The following is a 19,152-nucleotide window of genomic DNA, read 5'->3' as shown; positions in this document are numbered from 1 at the left end:
TTTTTCTTTCTTTTTTCTCCTCGAGGCTGGAACATTCGCGCGTTTCGCAATGGACGACACGCGAATACGGAGGGAAAAAACTTCGTTCTAACCTCGTTCCTCCGCCGGTAATCCTAGCGATGAATAGGGTAGCCATGTTCGAGCACGTTGCCGCGTTTCCGTGTGTGCGACCGTAGGCGGAAAGAGGATTCGCCTTACGTGGGCGTTGTTGAATATCGGTTCAGAGATCGTTCCATTCCAACATTGACAGATTATTTTATGGGAGGAGGAATAGGGTAATCGTATCGATAAATATTCCGGGAGAATGTATATACACCGGTTGTATATAAATTGTGTTTTCTTTAGTTTTCGAGATGCGGCGGTTTCGATTCACTTGTGCCCCATGTAATTATTCTTCTCTCGGTGTCTGTCCGTCTGTCGATAAGCTCGTCGTCGTAACTTTTCTCGTAAATCGTACATCGTCGATGATAATTGATCGATCTTTCCCCGATCGGAGGAAAATACGATCGTCACGCGTGCAGAGTTTACTTGTCGCCTATTCTCGGAGAACAATCGAGAATCGAACCACGCGTCGAATCGATTCCACATGTTTGTCGTATCGAGGCGGTGATATATATCTTTCGTAGGTAAAGTAGATTTAATTGAGACACGTATTTGTACGGATGTCAAAGTTATTATTCCGATATAATTTATTTTCAAGTACAAGCGTTCACTGCTGGAAAGAAGTGGAAGAAAACGCTTATTTTCACACGCTTATTTTGTTTTTAGCCTGATATTTGTCACGTGTACTAATCCTAATGACAGAGAGATGCATTAAAACGACGATTTATAACCTAATATAAACCTCGATGCAGAGTGTTCTAACCCTTAAATATTTCAGATTATTTTAAAAATATTTTTTGTGTGAAATTATATTATTTATTTTTAGTTAATTAAGTATAATGTAATAAATTTATCAATAAATTATATCTCAATTAATTCAATAAAATTTAATTATCAAGAGTATTATTTAAGAGAATTTCTAAATGTATCGATGTAATATTAAATATTCACAAATTAAAATAATTTAATTACAATTTTGAATATTTGAATTACAGCTCTTGCATCCATTGTGATGTCAAGATCGAACAGAGTGTCTAAAGTGGAGATGCACTTAAATTAATAAAGAACAGTAACGTTATCGTTCGGAAGAATTTCCGTTTCCCAAGTTTTATTAATTACCCAACACTGAAGAATCTGCTAAAACTTTATCCTAGAGAAGAGAGAATTTTCACCAAAGAAAATGGACGAAGATTAATCCATTCAATCCCCTCCTAAAAAAATTCCAAAAAAACAAATGAAAAATACGAAGAAAAAGATTCAATAACCCGATTCCATATAGATCGAAGCGTGAAGAAATAGTCTGGCAAATCCCCGATTCCAAATCCCTTGTTTCTCGAGAGAGAATAAACTTGACTTCGATTAATTTTTTTTCACACTCGTGATTATCGGCTGTTACTTTCGCACACAAAATTTACATCATCTCCCATCGATCAAAATCCCTTCGTCCCTTTCCAATCGTAATCGTGCATTTCTTCCAACAATTTGTTCGATTCGAGACGGAGATTCTGGCGGTTAGTTAGCAATCGCTACCGCGGTCACGACTTCCGCGTTTTCACCAACCAGATTCGTGTTCGCCGATCGAGCTCGTTTCGCGATTCGTTCAAGTCTCGGCCGACATCGATCTTCCTTGTAACCGTGGACAAACGGGTGTATAACGGTGTTCGTGGTGGCATCATAGAAACGACACCGTAGTGGAAGGAGCACGCTGGAAATCGGTGGGCCAATAAAACTGCTACACTCTCTGTCTCTTTCTCTCTCTCTTTCTCTGCGATTAGACGATCGTATTTATGGTTCTCGCCAATCGTAGTATCTTTCCGTTAGAGATGTATTTGTTAGGTTGGCACGCCTGATAACGTCGCAACAGTGTTGCGCGGGACACACGTTGCGGGATACGTAGCTTGTCATCGTAGTCGTAAATTCGTTAGAGATGTTTAAAGTTCGCTGAAATTACACACAATGTTATTTGTAGTTTTATTATTTAATGTTAATTATCTAGCGGCTAACTAACTATTACACACTTACGTTTTATTAAACACATTCGGCCAAATCATTGCGGTTTATCTATTGTTTCCATTGCAACGGTCAAAACAAAAATTCGATTCGTGAGGAAATGCACGGATCGATCGAGAGGAATGAATATTCGACTGGGAAAAGAAGAAAGAAACTTTGATGCGAAGGTAACAGTTAATAATAATCACGAATAAATAAGTAATCGTCGTCGTCGTGATGAGAATACGGGTTAATGAAGTTAAGTTTATTTATTTATTTTCTCGAGAGGAAAAATACGATTGTATTTGCGAACGGTAATTATTGTTTCATCGATGAAAAGGATTTTTTTTCTTTCTTCGACAACCGTTTTTGCCGAACCATTTCGTTCGCTTCGAAGCGTCTTTTGTAAAGAGTTTAAGAAAAATTGAATGCAATTAAAAAAAACCTTAACTGTAACGAAACGTTTCATTGAAAGGCTAACAACGAAGAGTTAAAGGAAGAAATTAAATTAAAAAAAAAAAATAAGCCGAGATACAAATTAATTCGTCTCGTTAAAAAGAAAAATATCTTACAAAGGCATCTTTCTAACTATATAAAACGAGAAGACGGAAAAGTTAATATTCCAAGTTAATATCCTTCCTCGAGCAAGAGTATCTTCCTTCTCAACATTTTGATGGCGTTCGATATCGATCGAGTTTTAGTTAGCTATTTACCAGGCATGCGATATGAAAGATATTTTATGGAAATATGCGCAAATATATATATATTCGAAAGGGAACACGGGCGATCTGGAAAATAAAAAAAAAAAGTCTGAGACATGTTATTCCACCTTGGACAGTTTCGTTGATGAGAAAATATTTCGGATTCGTATTTATATTTCCAAAGAAACGAATACGAGTCGATCGTATTCACCATCTTTAGTTATTCTTTGATACAGGAAAATACTTAGTTACTTAGTTGTCGACCATGTTCCAATCTCCTCTTTGAAAATTAAGTTGCAAAATTTCAATTTTTTTTTTATCATCGTTGTCGTTGTGACAACCGTGACGATCGTTCGAAATAAAAGTCCCCTGACGTACCTAAATACATGTACACAACAACTCGTTGATAGGTACTATCGATTCAAACCGCGTAGCTTATGTTATGAAAACCGGATTCGAACGATCCACGACCACGGGTCCGCTAATGAGAAGTAGCCTTTGCATCGTTGCCTTTCTGCCTTCCATCTCTCTAGGGTATATACATCCGAGAGAGATAACAAAAAAAAAAGAGAAAAAAGGAATATATTCGTTCGGAATAACCAGTACTACAAACATTTCAAAGTAAAAAGAAACATCTTTGACGAAAGAGAAGATACACCAGTTATTACACGAAATAAACAGATTTATAAATCTAAATTTCTTCTCTTTTTTCTTTTTTATCTTGAATTGATTTGACTTTAAATTTATACAAATTTTCATTTTTCAAACAATGTATTAATGTGTATTAAAGGTAGCTTCCAGAAATTTCCAAAAAAATGTCGAGATTCGATAAATCTGCTCGTGCCACCTGAAGTAGTTCAAGTGGCCACTGCGAAACGATCAAGAAGAACGTTTCAATCGGCGTAAAATGAACCGTCGGTCAATCGTCGTCGTGTAATTGGAATCGAGCCGGTGCCAAACCAGCGACAGCGGACCGATTAATTACGAACCATCTTTTCCATTCTCGAGAGCCAAAGAGGCCCGCAAAAAAAATTATTCTCGACATATTTGACACGTCGATGAAAATAACTGTCGCGAACCAGTTACGAAACTGCTATTACTCGTTCATCTTCTTATTCTTACGTAGTAAGAAAGAAAGAGAGAATACGAGTTAGTCTACTGTAGAAAGACGAAAAGAAAAAGCACACGCGTGCAACCGAGCCACGACACGCGGCAAGAAGGGAATAGAGGATCTTCCTCTCCTCGCCACGACCCACCTTTCCATTTTCTTTAAAGACACCGTTGCGCGCTCTCCTCTCTTCGTACGGCGAGCAAACCAGTTCTAAGCGTATGCACGCGATACCCGTCTACCGACGCGAGCCACTCGAGTGCCATCTTACTGCGCGGCCACAACCGAACCGAGGTCCCCCTCCTCCCCCTTTTCTCCTCTTGCCCGAGAAACGTTAAGCCGCCGTATTTTTGCGCTTCCAATACTACGAACCGCGAATCCCTACGACCGGTTATATACCGTGTTATATACAGGGTGAGGCGCTTCGAATCTTCCAGAATTGCCCGTTTCGGTTAACGTTTCCAACAATGTTGCTCCTCTAACTTTTATTGAAAATGCTCGAACAACCGTTTGTACCGTTGTATGCGATCTCTTCTGCGTTCGATGCCTCGGACGATATTAAATTATCGAAGTAACTTGAGCTCCGGAAGAGATTGAATTTTTTTCGCTTGTTTTTCACACGAATGAATGACACGAAAATTTTATAACGAAAGTTTTTTTGCGTGGAGCTTTCGAGCGATATTAGATAGTTTTCTTCAAAGCAATTGTTGTTGGTAATTTATTTTGTTTAATGGATGTTTCATGTTTTGTTTATTAAAACGAAATTTAGTTTATTTTATGATTTTTAGTAATCGTCGTATATTAATGAAGATTTGAAGTATTTTCCTTGTTTTTCATTGCGATATGAAACAAAGTGAAAAAGTGGTGAAAAATTTATCCAAATTTATATCATTATAACTTTATCGATTCCGTTTTTATTTAGAAAAATCAAAAGTTCTGGTGTCTGGTAAAAATTGTTCATTTGACTTTTTCCTATCGCCTATTCTTGCAACCAAAAATAATATGTGGCCACCCCACATGTTTGCACTCTACGCAGGACAATATTGGATCGTACGTAGATCAACAATTTTTTTTTTCGTCGTGAAAATTCCATCCTGGGGGAATGAAGTTTTTATCCGATATCCTCAGTTTTTTTTTTCGATATAACTTTATAAATATTTTTTTTTTTTTTTATACAGCGGATTAAAGCTCGTTGATTAAGTTCACAGAGTGGATAGAGGATTGTTGCGTGCATCTCGCGGAGATTACAGGTTGGCGGCCCGCACAAGTGAACGGGCACAATATTGTGGTCTCATTACGGCGACGAAGAGTTTCAACACGGCTTAAATGTAAACCATGAATCCAGGTCGCTCGCGTAATTTCGTGAGAATCGTGGGAGGGGACGATATAACAGTGGAAATTTTTTTCAAATCGTTCAAAATCGTCCCAACGGATGGAGAATTTTATTCGAGCTCTTCCATCTCTTGAAGACACGCACGATCTCCTCGTTCTCGAGGAAATCAATAGTTACTTCTTTGTTTATTATCCGAAGATCAACCAATCGCACCTGCATGCGCTGTTTTACCGTTTTATCTATATCCATTGTTGTGCCCGAGGGATCATAAATTTTTCAGCAAACCCGGCTGCGTTCGCAGACATAATTCGTTGCAAAGCTATTCCTTCGAGAATATACATGTACACAATGGTTCAACGAATGCCATTTCTTCCTTTTATATCTCTCACGATTTCCAAGATTTTTCCATTCGTAAGAATAATGCGAACCACGTCGATAACCGATTTCTAAACTTTCTAAACTGTCGAAAAACGATACTAATTTCTCTTTCGATCCTGTTGGCACCGAGTGGAAAAATTCTTTACTCGTGACGAAAGAAAAAGTTGCTTCTACCGTTCGATCGAATTAATCTCTCTTTAATTTCCGAAACTGCAGAATAATCTCCTCGTGGGGATTAAAATTGGCCGAGAAAAAGGAAGTAAAAAAAAAAAAAAAAAAAAAGAAATTTGTCTCTCCTCCGTTCAAAGAAGAAGAGATCATAGCCGATGCTTTTCGAACGAGTCCCTTTATCGCGGCGATATTGAAAGAAATGTTGAACGACAAAGGGGCACCGATCGATGAAGATCGGCGCACAAAGGGAAAGTGATTCAATTGTTAACCGGCGAACCACGAAACCGCAGGTGTTGTTTCTTCCTTGTTACTCCATCGTTCCCTCTCTCGATTCCTCTTTGAATCGGTGCGCGAGCATTATCACGAGATCTCAAGCTTTGGGAAAAACGTTGGCTGCGTTGCACTGCCGGGTATCGATTTTTAAAACGACGAACGAAACGGACGCGAAATTGCGTATAACGGATGCGATATTAAAACTTATAAACCGATTGCCAACACGGGCCGATCCTTAACGTGAGATCGTGTAATTTCTTGTCTGGAATGCGGTATTACCTCGAAAAATTCTCGAATTTTGATTTTTATTTAAAACTGACCGAGTTTTAAAACGATCCTTACAAAATCTAGCGATTTTTTATTATCACCCGATCGAATATTCGTGGAATCGAAATTATCACTTTAACCAAATCGTCGTTCCTCTCCCATTCGTCCATCAGAGACGAAATCAATAACGACCGTTCCATTGGATTTTGCCCACGCACGTGCGATCCTCAAGCTCGGTGTACCGAAACAGGGCGCAGCGTTTCGTTCGAGGAGTCACGCTATTATACTCGTACTACGACCAGATAAGAGATTCTCTTTTCTTCCACACACACACACACACACACACACATTCCCCTCCTGATGTATGCGCTAGCGTATGCCCCCAAGTGGTATTCCAATACTCACGGAAAGAAACACGGTCGGATACTCGGTGATTGGAAAGTTTTTTTATTAGACGCTGGATTAACGACTCCTCTCCTGTGTGTAACAGAAAAAAGTGGAGAGGGAACATGTTGCAAACATTTTTATCGAACGAAATCGGCTTTAATAATTAACCGTTTATCCGTTTGTCGCACGAGAGATAAGGTGATCACGATTTTCATCGGTGATACGTATCGTTCGAGCAGCATTTCGTTCATTATCGATGATATTCCGTGGTTGGAACGGAATGCCAGCTCGCCGGCTCACCTTTCTCGGTCGTTATCCCCTCGCTCGCGGAGAGAGGGGCACCTTTTAATCCCTTCCAATAGACGGCCGTGTATACCGTAAAACGCAGCGCGACTAGACACAGAGAGATAATTAGTCGACCGTGCTCGAAGCATCCGCACGTGCGAATGCCGGTTAAGCACTGACGGGAAACAGAGGACGGTTGGAATCCCGCGTCGTAAAATTCCATCGAGGCGCGGTGCCCTCGTGAGAAGAAATATAAACACGCGCGGATTTTCGCGCAACGGTTCTCTTAATTTCTCCTTTCTCGAGTCAACCGTTCGTCCCGTAAATATTCCCATCGAGAATATTTCACGCTACAGTTTTCACGGTTTAATATTATTGGCTCGCCTTATAAATAATATATCGTTTTACATATCGTAAAAAAAAAATTACGTAAATAAATAATATTGTTTAAAATGTTTAATAAAAAAAAAAGTACGATATTTATGTTGTTTGATTTTTTTTTTAACCATGTGATAAAAAAAAATCGTGCCTCGTGCTTGTTTCGTGTCGATTTTTGAATGAAAAATAACGATACGAATTATAATCGATTGATTATTTATTAAATTTTTCGGTAAGGGTTGAATATGAATTTTCCATCGCGCACCATGCGAAATATGATACGCGTAATATATGAATATCGATTGGATTCTATTGTTTATTTTTTTTTCTACTGTTTTTGATTTTGCCGCGCGTTGAATATGAATTTTTCACATACCATAAACACGCGAAAAACGAGTCATCGTGAATATCGATTTTTCCCCCCTATTGTTCATTTCTTCAATGCTTTTAATTTTGCCGCGTGCTCAATACGAATTTTTTCGCGTATTATTAAAATCGATTTTTTTCCCTTCTTATTTAGTTTTTCCAGTATTGTTTTCGATCTTGCCCCGCATTCTCGAATATGAAAACAATTTTTCACCAGATACCACAATCATCGATCGATCTTTTTTCTGTCGTTTATTTTATTCCACAACCTAGATTCTGCTTTCGAATATAAATTTTTTTTTTGAAAAAAATTCTCTCGACGCAAGAAGAATGATAATACGTCTCCTTTCGTGAAATTAATACACATTTTTAATATTCCATATAACGCATAATACACTGGTCCGTTCATCGCTTGGTTATCGATTCTGAATACCAATTTTCTGCTCGTCACCACGAAAATCATAACGTGAATTCGTATATATATATATAAAGTTCGGATCGAATTTTAATATATATACGGTGGTATTAAAGAATGCATGAAATTACTGAAAAGTAGCCGAACGAAGCAGGCAATATCGTTAACGACCGTCCTCCCCCCTCCCTCTTTCGAATCGTAAATTTTTCAGAATAACCGATATATACGTTGTAACGTCGCGTTTAACAACGAAATCCCGTGCCAATCCCTCATTTCAACGCGCGCTTAATTGCATTTGCACCGAGGCTGCTAATTACGGCTCGTGCATATTAAAAGTAAACGTAATTACCGGTGTTGGATAATGACCACACTCGCGATATTACACGGTATAACAAAGGCAATCGAAGCTTGCGGTCTCGCGTTAAAGAACCATTGGCTCGCTGAGAAACGACAAAATCTGAATACCATCATAACTGCAACTTTATTGCATAACTGTTCACGGCACAAGTTGTAATTGACAATACGGATTGGAATAACGGCTATCCGATCTGAGCAAAAGAAGATTACATTGTCGGTTTAACGGTGACCTGACTTATCAATATTCGATATCCAATACGTCGAGCATAATCGGTTAAAACCGGGTCAAAACATACGCGAGAGAGGACACGTATCAACAGGCTGACCATTCGTCTTTTGACAAGTCGTGTGTGTGTGTGTGTGATACACGAAACGTGTATTATACCTCGTTTAATTCAATTTGACAAATATGTATGATAAATCCGCGCGAGTGTAACAACGTGTATAAAGCGAATCGATCAATAAACTCGAATTACGAATCGGTTGAAAATGTACGTATGTATTTTGCTATTTTGTCATTCGCGATAATAAATTCAAGATGTAAATTCAAAAAGAACATGATAACGTGTTGTATTTCTCTCTCTCTCTTTTATATATATATATATCGAATTGCAAATTATATAATGAGATATTTATGAATAGTTTTTAAAAGACTTATAAAGTGTATTTAATGTTTCATGGAAATGTGAAAAGGACAGTTTTATTTTGCCAACGTATATATTTTACGAGGTATTAAAATTCTCACGACGTTACATAATAATTACGTGTCAACCGACATTGAAATAAACCCAGAAGACGCGATAAAATATCGGAAAACCCGACTTCGGTTTAATAAAACTAACTATATGCAGTGTACGTAAACGTAAGAACAACTGGAAAGGAGGAACTAGTAGAAGAAGAATCGTGAGAGAGAGAGAGAGAGAGAGAAAGATAATCAGTCAACTTCGTTTCGAGAAAATTATATTTGAGAAACGGTAAAGATGCGCGTTGCTTCAACCTCGTTCCCGCGAGGAAAGAGACAAAAGAAGCGGAAGGCAGAGGGAGGGAGGACTGGTCTTAGGACAGAAACTAAATCTGCCCGTGTGATTCTTTCGTTGCATCCACGTCGTCTAACCGCGAACCGCACTGTTCGCGATACCACAATGGCCGACAAAAAGATTCTTGGCATCCGGTGAGGAAGGCTCCACAAGCCGTCATTAAATTTCTCGCCAACGAATTTCATTATGTAAACGCAAACATTTTTCGGTCAAAAGCTTTCTAATTTCCATCCAACAAAGCGCCCTCTCGCTTTCTTCAGCGTGGAATTTTGCGAAGAGAAATTTCGCGAAGCTTTGTGAAATTCTTGACCTCGAAAAAAAAAAACGCCATTCTCTCGAGTTTCTATAAGCGGAAAATTACGGTGGATATGGATGGTTTAGCTCTCGAGGTGAGCATGAAAGTTCCAGCATAAACGTTAAAAATGAACGCGGTGGACACGATGATCCATCGTGGAAGAATAACGAACGAGGAGAGAAACTGGAAACGAATTAATCTTGAGAGGAAGGGACGGAGAATTCGAAAAGGATGGGCAATGATCACGATCCTTGGAACGATTGGAAGAAATTGTATATTGGAATTCCAGTGATTCATAACGTAATTGAAATAAATCTGAAGCGTGTTGGATAAATTTAATCGTGTTAATTTCTCGAACACCTGTCGTGAAACCTGTCGCGCAACGTAACGCGAGCATCAGGATTTAAGTTTCGGATTATTCATAACTTCGCTGAAAACTAACAAACTCGTTTGAAACTTCCACTCGTTGGGGAAACTCGATATCGTGTTAACCATGGAAAAGTTGAAAAGTCTGTAACTATTCGAGAGAATTTAAATTTCGAGCGTGCATCGTTTGTATCGACAACCTCGACCTTTATCCACGATTTATCGTCGGCGTGATGTCACGTCTGTAAATATGCGGAAATACTGTCGAACCATGTCGTGCCACGTTCATCGTCTTATCGAACATTTACGATCGACTGCTACAAGAAACGAAGATAGTCAGCCTGGGCGCAATTCCCTACAGTAGAAAGACGAAGTGTATCGAAAGAATTCGATCGCGCGAGATATTTAATTCAATGGACGAAAGAGATGATACTCGATCGATAATATCGCAACCGGATTTATCGAATTACCTAATTAGACACATTTTGTACGTTTTCGATGATAGTAGAGTCCACGAAAATCCAATATATTTTATTCTAAATAATATTTAACGCGTGTATATTCACGACACAACATGGTCGAATAGAAATTGGACAGAAATTGAAGGGACGACGACGTTTCAAGCGAAGGACGCCTGTTTAGAAATACCGTTAACCGGCGTCAAGGAGCGCGTGTCCTGGCAGTGGCAATTCTAAATTCCACGCCATTATACACAACCACATTACGAACGTACGTTTTCGCGTAACGAAGGAGGGAGCAAGTTGCAACCGACACGACCACGATGGTCATTACATCGTTTATCTCGCGGAAATCGTAGACTCGCATCGAAATAAGTAACGCGTTGCCCGCACTGAAAGCCTCCTCGTCTCCTCTCGTGCGTGCGTGCGTGCGTGCGGTTGCGAGGCGCATGCGTCCGATCATCCCGAAGCGAATATTCAACCGTACACGAACTATATATCCAAGGATCGCATAAGAATATATCTATCGAGGCAGGCGTAAATACGCGCAAATAGAGTGTTCCAGAAATACAAGCCGGGCAGGCGGGATCGTGTTTCCATGAAATTCTCGAACGGCCATCTTCGGCGGAAATGAATCCTCGGATGTAATTACGTCACTGGAACATTGGAAATTTGAATAGAATGGATGCTCGTTATAACGCTCGTTCGAACGAAATTTTGTTTCGGACGAAAATTGATTAAAATTGATTCTCGTCCCGCGTATTCTGGAGAGAGATCCGGAACGAAGGTTTAATTATTATTCTTCGCCTTTTGCCATTTTATTCTCGACTGCTTCTTATATTCTTCTCTGTTATTAAATTCTCGTTATCTACCCTTCTCGTCTAATCATCGTACGAATCGTGAATCAAATTGCAAATACCATCGAATCGATTATTATATTTTTACACGATCCCAAATAAATAGGCGTACCACAAGATTCTTTTCTCGATTAATTAATCCTATCGAAGGAAAAGAATTCAAATTTTTCGGAGAATTCGTTAATTAGTCACCGATACGATCGTAAACCGTGTTTTAAGCGTTTCCTGTTCTCCGTGTAGGATTAGCGCATCAGTATGTAATCCAATATGACAAGTATGCTTCTTTACGCGTTCTCCTATACTCTTACGTCGTTTCTCCTATACTTGTGTAATAATGTGTGACGGCAATCGGCCGATCAATTGGATTGGAAACATCTTTTATAGACGGGAAGATAGAATACATAAATGAAACTCGAGCTACCGTTAATAAAAATAGACGACAATTTATAACATAGTGTGTAGACACGGTATGTGTACGTGTAAACGATCCTGGGTGCGGTTACTATCCAGTGGTCGAACGAATTCTATACCTTCGTTCGAGCTTAACCTTTTGTTCAGTTAAACCGAAAGGTATTTGAATATCCATCTCGTTCTTAGGAGAATATTATTAGAATGATGTAAAAATTATTTATTATTTGAGCTAAACGTGAAACTTATTTGAAATAAGAGAGAAAATTATAAAAAAAATGTGTATATAAAAAAAAAATAAAATTAAATTATCGAAATTTTAATACAACAACAATAATCACGACGATTTAAATAAAAAACCAGATTCATCGACGAATATTTATTCACAGTTATATCTATACGTTACGTGATAATTGTTATTTTATTTACGAATATACCGATGAACATAAATCTAAGGTAGGATCGATGTTATAACCAGTGCTAAATCACTGTCTTTGCTAATAGAAACGCGATACCGTTATGCCGTTAGATTTAACGCGCTGGTATATATTGACACATTCTATGACCCGAAATTACGAAGATAGAAACGATAATATTTACTATCCATTGTTTATTATCGTTTAATATATTATTGGTCGTTCGAATAATAAAATATTGAACGAAACAAATATAAATATTCTAATTTCAGCTTTTATATCGAGCGAAGAAGAAGCGAGAGACATTCAAAAAGGCCGCCACGGAGGATCGATATCACCGATGGCAGCGCCCAGAGACAACCAATCCAACCAGTTGACCTAATATTACCACCGGTCATACCAGGTATAATTTACTCGCGATTATATTCGTGTCGTCCGCACGCATGCACACCATACACACGTGAAACATGAGGTATACGTGGAATTATAACTGAACGAGAGGAATCGCGTTAAACGAACGAATTCTAAAATACGAACGTGACACGTCGCGTCGTGTGCACTTCTTCGCAACTCGAGCGTGTTGCGCATGCGACGAAACGTGAGTAACAGCGCTAGCTAGCCGAGCTAGGAAAATGACCGCGACATTTCAAACGAAGCGTAAGGAATTGCCGAGAATCGAGAATTGTGCGAAAATTGTGCTCGCTTTTATTCGATTCAACGTAATTTTATATACTCAAAATATCTCGTGTTACATTGTATATGATTTCTTGTATCGTTCGTCGACGTTTGATATATTGAAAATAAATCGAAAGTAGAATTTTTTTCGAAGATATATTTATATTGCAAAAAAAAAAAAAAAGAAAAAATTGATTAAGAGCAAAAAAAAAAGATAACTGGAACATAATAAAACTGACCAATCGTTGAACATTAACTAATCAATCATCGTGCAAATCATATCAGCCCTGGGTAATATATAATCAATTACAATTTATCAATTTTTCACGGTTCGGTGAGCTCGTACGCAACGAAACCTACTTCGAAATGAATTTTCCGTTAGCCGAGATCAAATTGATCCTCGTTAACCTTGACATTTCGCGCGCCACTCGCCACAGGTTTATTTTAGAAAGGCAGAGTGAAACGAGAAACTCTCCGTCTACAGGGTGAACACTAATTACGAATCCCATATTTTTACACGATCCAATCCACATTTCGAAACAGGCCCGATCGAAGAATCGGTGTGAGAAACATTAACGATATCCTCTCTTACATCCTCCCCGCACAGACGTTCTCTTTTTCAAACGAAAACTCGTTGTTTCAGCCGCCTCCACGGAGAAACCTCGGCTAGCCACGAGACGAGAAAATGAGAATCCTCGCGAAGATTTGATAGAGTGGACGAAAGAAAAGAGCGAGGAAGCCTTCGAATGTTCGTAAAAGCATTGCCCGGCCGAAGAACGCTTCGTCCATGCGTCGCCACTTGGGCGAGGATTGCTTCCAAGAAGGCTGCGGCGACGAAACCTTTAGCGTCCGAGGCAAGTTTCGGTGTTTTACATCGGCATTTCTCTCCTCCTCTCCTTTTCCTAGATCGATCGAATCATCGTCTCTTCACTTCCCTCGTCGAATTCTCGAAGAAGAATGGAAATGGCGTTTAATTGGACACGATTCGGAATTATCGATCCTCGATTTAAATAATAATAAGCAATAGCAGGTATAAATATTGACGCGCGTAAACAGGTGTTGACTAGCTACCTGGTTCAATCGAAGGAGCCACCGTGGACGTCGTATTTCGTGAGGTACGCCGACGTGGTGAACGATCAGAGGGGGATGTCGCACTTCAATTGGCCGGTGGGCGGCAGCAATTACCACGTGCTCAGGACCGGCTGCTTTCCATACATCAAGTATCACTGCACGAAGAGGCCGCGGCAGGACCTCACAGCCGAGGACAAATTTTTCAAGGCGATCAAGCTTCTGAACCTTGGTAAAACTTGGCCTACCGAATGGAAAAACCTGTCGTCCTCCTTCTCTCCTTCCTTCCCTTTTCTCGAAGGAGGGAGAGAGGACGCGTGACAATCGATGGTTAGTTATCTCTCCTGTGTCCAGGCATACCAACGTTGATGTACGGGCTGGCAGCGACTTTATTGATCAGGCATCGAGAGATCGTGAAAACGGCCAGGGGGGACGTGGTGATCCATTTCCTGCTGCCCGAGGACAAGGGATCCTTGTATTGAGATGTGATGTATATCAACACGAATAAAATTTTAATAAACGTAATTTCCAGACAAATTACTTTTATCCTTAACGAGCGAGGATTTCCAAAATCCATCGTTTCCAATATCCCTGTTAATATTCGAATCAACAGCTTTCGGTCCTGATTGCCCGTATTAATTACCAATTCAAATTAGGTAGGTATGCAAACGTATGTGTACGTATATCCGAGACGATGATGATTCGAGCTCGGTGGATAATGGCGTTTCGATAAGAAAGGAAGCGCGACCGAGGATGGTGAACGGCGCTTCTAATCGTCCGCCAATAAAATCGATTCGCCGTTTTTTCAATCGCGATGACTAACCTTTTATCCCGGATGAATACAATGGGAGAGGAGAGCCGGTCGTTCGAACGCATTAATATTAATCCACCGTGTTTAACGGATCTTCAATTGAGCGAGCAGTGGAAGAAGAACAAATATATAGGCTTTCTTGTTCGAGAAAAATAAGATTTTAACCCTTTACACTTGTATTTACATTTAAGAAGGTTGTCGATCAAGTAAGAAGAGCTCTCTGGAGTTATACATTATATATAATTATGTTATAAGATGTTAGGATTATGGCGACATAAATGCAAAGGGTCAAAGGGGAATTTTAAAAGAAATTTAATGGAATAAGCAGTGAAATATAAATATAAAATATAGTTTGGAATCGCAGAATTTAACATTTAAGAACGATAGAAAAGAGAGACAAATATGATCGGTTAGCGAACCATTCTGCATTTTTATACAACTTTAAATCTAAAATTATACCGTATATGGTAACATTTCCATAATACAGAACTGAATTCAAGTTGGACAATCAATTAGAGGCTTACATTCCCGACCAAAATACTTAAAATTGATTTTGGAAACGAAGTGGAGAGCGAAGAAATAGAAGCACAGAATTGGTTAATACGAAAACTAAGAACGTTTGGGAGAAGCTCAACGAAATCACGTTGGCCGACAAACGTAACTTAAAAGAGACCGGCGGCGATCCAGAATCACGATGAAGGTTAACTCGATGGTTTGACAAGCTTTAATTAATTCGGATGGCTTTCACTTTTTGTATCACAACAATCCGTCGGAATAAACTTTCACCAACCTGCCAGCTTTCGTTATTGACCTTCAACCTTCAGCTGCGCCATTCTAGAAATCAGCTGTGTATATATATTCGATCGTGGAGAGACATGATCTCGAGAGGACGTGAAGTGGACGCGTTTCGTGCCATTCCATTCGAGATAGAAGCGCCGCTTTTATATACGCCTGATAAATATGTTAAATTTACATCGATGGCTCGTCCAACGTTACAACGTTTCACGAGAGTTGAATATATGTATATTTTCTTCCTCCTTCTTTTAGAAATATTTCCCGCGAATTCTTTTTGGAACGCTGAAAAGTTCACAAATGCCGGATGGTCTTAATAAAGTTGATTAAAAGGAAATCTCGTTTAGAAAGTTCTCGTTTCTGCGGTTTCCGCGGGAAATTAAATTTTCGTATTAAACGATTTCTTTCGTTCGATTTCCAAAAGAAGAAAGAAGGAACGGTTCTATAACGTGAAATATAATATACTTTCCTCGAATACCTCGATTCGAATACCTGATGCATCGATCTCTCTTCCATTCGTCGTCTCTCTCCAGAAATTCATATTCATATACACGTGATCAACCGTGATTGGAGACGAATCCAATCATACGAAAATTATCGCCGAGTATGAATATATCCTCATTGCATCGATTTATATCTTCCTAGATAGCAAATAATACGATTTTATTATCGAACGAAGCCCATCGAAGATGCGAAAAATTTAATCCGAATTTCTTTTCGAGAAAAGGAAAAGAATCCTGTAACGGCGATCGAAGGGAAGATCGGTATTCGAACCAGTCCCCTCGTGGAACGTTCGATTAGGCTCGTGCTCGAGTCGCATCCGTATACACACGTTGTAGCCGTCTCCATTCCTCGCGCGTGTTAACACGCGACGCTGTCCAACCCGCAAGGCAAGATCGAGCTTGCCACAGAGCTTTCGAGAGCTCGAGCGCCCCGTCACGCGCAATTAATTTCACACGAGATCCCAGGATCGGCGCATTTGCATTGGCCGCAACGTTGAATTGGAAGATCCAATCCGAGCTTCGATCGCGTCGCGACGCGAGAAACGGAATCGAGTGGAAAAAAGATTCGAGAAGAACGAAAAACATCGCGTAATATCTCGTGGATTATTTGTAATTACAGGTTTGAATTGTGGAATATGAGAAGGATCTTCAATGAAGTTCACCCTGGAAAAGATTTTTCGGAAGATTGAAAGATATCACGGATGTGGAATAAAAATTGGCGAATATAAATGTAACGATTTTTAATGAAGTTCATTTTGGAAAAGATTTTTCAGAAGATCGAAAAATATCACCGAATAAAAATTGGCGAATATAAAATATAAAAGCAATTTTTAATGAAGTTTACCTTGGAAAAGATTTTTCAGAAGATCGAAAAGTATCACGGATGTGGAATAAAAATTGATGAATATAAATATAACGACTTTCAATGAAGTTCACTTTGGAAAAGATTTTTAAAAAGATCGAAAAATATCAACGATATGGAATAAAAATTTGCGAATATAAATACAAGAACAATTTTTAATGAAGTTCATTCTGAAAAACATTCGAGAGGATCAAAAATATCACGGATCACTAGTCATAGATATTCTTTTATAATAATAGATTTTTAATGAAATTCACTCTGGAAAAGATTCGAGAAAACCGAAAATAATCACGGATCATTATTCATAGATATTCATCTGTAATTATAGATTTAAAAATAAATATAACGACTTTCAATGAAGTTCACTCTGGAAAAGATTCGAGAAGATCGAAAATATCACAATTCGTAGATATTCATTTTAGGCCAATTATAAACTTTTAATAAAGTTCATTCTGTAAAAGATTCGAGAAGTTTCTCTGCTCGATGTAGCGAACGTTTCAAGAATGGAAAGAATATCTTTCGCGATATAACGGCTCCTCTGCCGGACGCTTGCGTATATCTGACATTTATTCCAAGATTTTTCCCCACCCAGGAATGTTCTCGCATATGCGAACTAGCTAGTATGTTTCTTCGTTTCTCGTTTAAACGGTCGTGTTCCCCTCTCCCCCTGCGTACCCTGGAACCGCCCAACATCGCGATTCGCAAGGTGAAAGCAATGGGGAATATTATTTGTAATTGATGACCATTTATTGGTGGAAATTGCACTGTGCGAGAATTTTACTTTCTCTCTTCTCATTCTCGAGAGAATCTGTGGTTTCGTTGGAACAATAATGGAAAAATAATCGATCTGTTGTTGTTGATCGGCGAGAGAGTGGAAAAGAGATTGTAAAAATCTTTATATTACCGTAACATTGAGCAAATTAATTAATTGCACGATAATTCTTTCGAAGAAAGTAGATCTTAAAATTAATCTTAAATTGAGAAACTTTTTTTTTTTTTTTTTTTATAAAATAAATTTTATATCTCGTAAAATATCAGGGTGGCGTTTTCGATCGAGGTTGTTAATTTTATTTGGTGATGGTTGAATTACCGCGCAGGAGCGGAATACAAATGAGAACGATTTATTACGTTGGTAACAAACGGTGCGCCATTTCATAGGAAAATCATCGCGTTTCACTGTCGTCACATGGTGGAGAATATTAACCAAGCCGATGAATAATCATATATACGGTCGGCGTGTATATACACGTACGCATGCTTTTGCTCGGAGTTGGTAATTACCAACTGTCACGCTACACCTGTTGGCAGTGATTATTATTTCAACGACAAATTGAAATGGGGAATTCGAAGGAATTTATGCGTTCACCTGATCCTCTCACTCGTAAAGCCTTCATTTGATCCGGAAAAGGGATCGTGCGATTTAATAAAAAATAAATTTTGCACACTATTGAATGTTTAAAAAGTATAGTTTACTTAAAAATTATTAAATAACAACGGCGAGTGACCTCGAAAAGGTATCAAAATTCCAGGTACACGGCAGTTTTTGATAACTGAGCAATTTCCAAAGAAGCAGTTTTCAATTCAGTTAAGATTTCGTAAAATCAGCTCTATTTTTTTTTTTTTTCACGAATCAGCACAAGCAGCGATAAACAATATTCGAATGTTCGGTGAACAAATCAAAAGTATAACTTTGTGTGTCCGATTATGACGAAAAACTAGAATTTCGTGTATCTATGCGATTATTATTATAAATTAAAAAGAATCTGAAACTAAATTACTTCTTACCTAAAAAAAAAAAAATAAATAAAATGAATATTCTCTTTGCACGATTTAACTGTGATATATTTGGAATGAGGAAGGAATACCTTCGAGAAACCACTCTATAAACTCTCAAGAGTCAGAGAGATTTAAATTTAAACCCATTGGTTATCGAGAATACCGACGCATGCTTGTAATTTAACGAATTATCTCTCGAACCACCTGTACCTAATTCTGTTCTCACAACGTTGCCAGACAACGTTGCACTCTGCAAAATGTGCGGCTAAAGCGGATGTAATCGTGCTAAAAGCGTACGCAGCTAAATTTCAGTCACTC

At 38.7% G+C, this 19,152-nt stretch overlaps 2 protein-coding genes and 1 long non-coding RNA gene across 29 annotated transcripts in view; 1 reads left to right on the top strand and 2 right to left on the bottom strand.

Annotated features, from left to right (window-relative positions):
- LOC105734954 (uncharacterized protein C15orf61) overlaps positions 1-14,615 on the top strand; it is a 76,613-nt gene extending 61,998 nt beyond the window's left edge. For 2 of the 26 annotated variants that reach the window (XM_086902490.1, XM_086902493.1), the window contains 4 exons: positions 12,620-12,750; positions 13,666-13,876; positions 14,079-14,322; positions 14,426-14,615. In XM_086902490.1, coding sequence (XP_086758616.1) covers positions 13,769-13,876; positions 14,079-14,322; positions 14,426-14,598 — 525 coding nt within the window. In that variant the 5' untranslated portion in view covers positions 12,620-12,750; positions 13,666-13,768 and the 3' untranslated portion in view covers positions 14,599-14,615. Of the gene's footprint in view, positions 1-2,141; positions 2,280-7,115; positions 7,605-8,833; positions 9,002-9,469; positions 9,682-12,619; positions 12,946-13,665; positions 13,877-14,078; positions 14,323-14,425 lie in introns of those variants that run through there. The other 24 variants (XM_086902498.1, XM_086902500.1, XM_086902508.1 and 21 more) reach the window with 23 other exon arrangements.
- Cad99C (cadherin 99C) overlaps positions 1-19,152 on the bottom strand; it is a 97,915-nt gene that overhangs the window by 61,555 nt on the left and 17,208 nt on the right. The window lies entirely within an intron of this gene.
- Positions 654-4,268, bottom strand: LOC147658379 (uncharacterized). Its single transcript, XR_015290572.1, has 3 exons — positions 4,049-4,268; positions 2,125-2,246; positions 654-2,043 (listed from the first exon to the last, which is right to left on the bottom strand). It is a non-coding gene; the product is annotated as an uncharacterized LOC147658379 (long non-coding RNA).

The sequence above is a fragment of the Apis florea genome, unplaced genomic scaffold (genome assembly GCF_048593485.1).
Source record: "Apis florea isolate Af1SG1 unplaced genomic scaffold, ASM4859348v1 contig_2272_pilon, whole genome shotgun sequence".
Lineage (NCBI taxonomy): Eukaryota > Metazoa > Arthropoda > Insecta > Hymenoptera > Apidae > Apis > Apis florea.
This window is presented reverse-complemented; position numbering and strand designations above follow the sequence as displayed.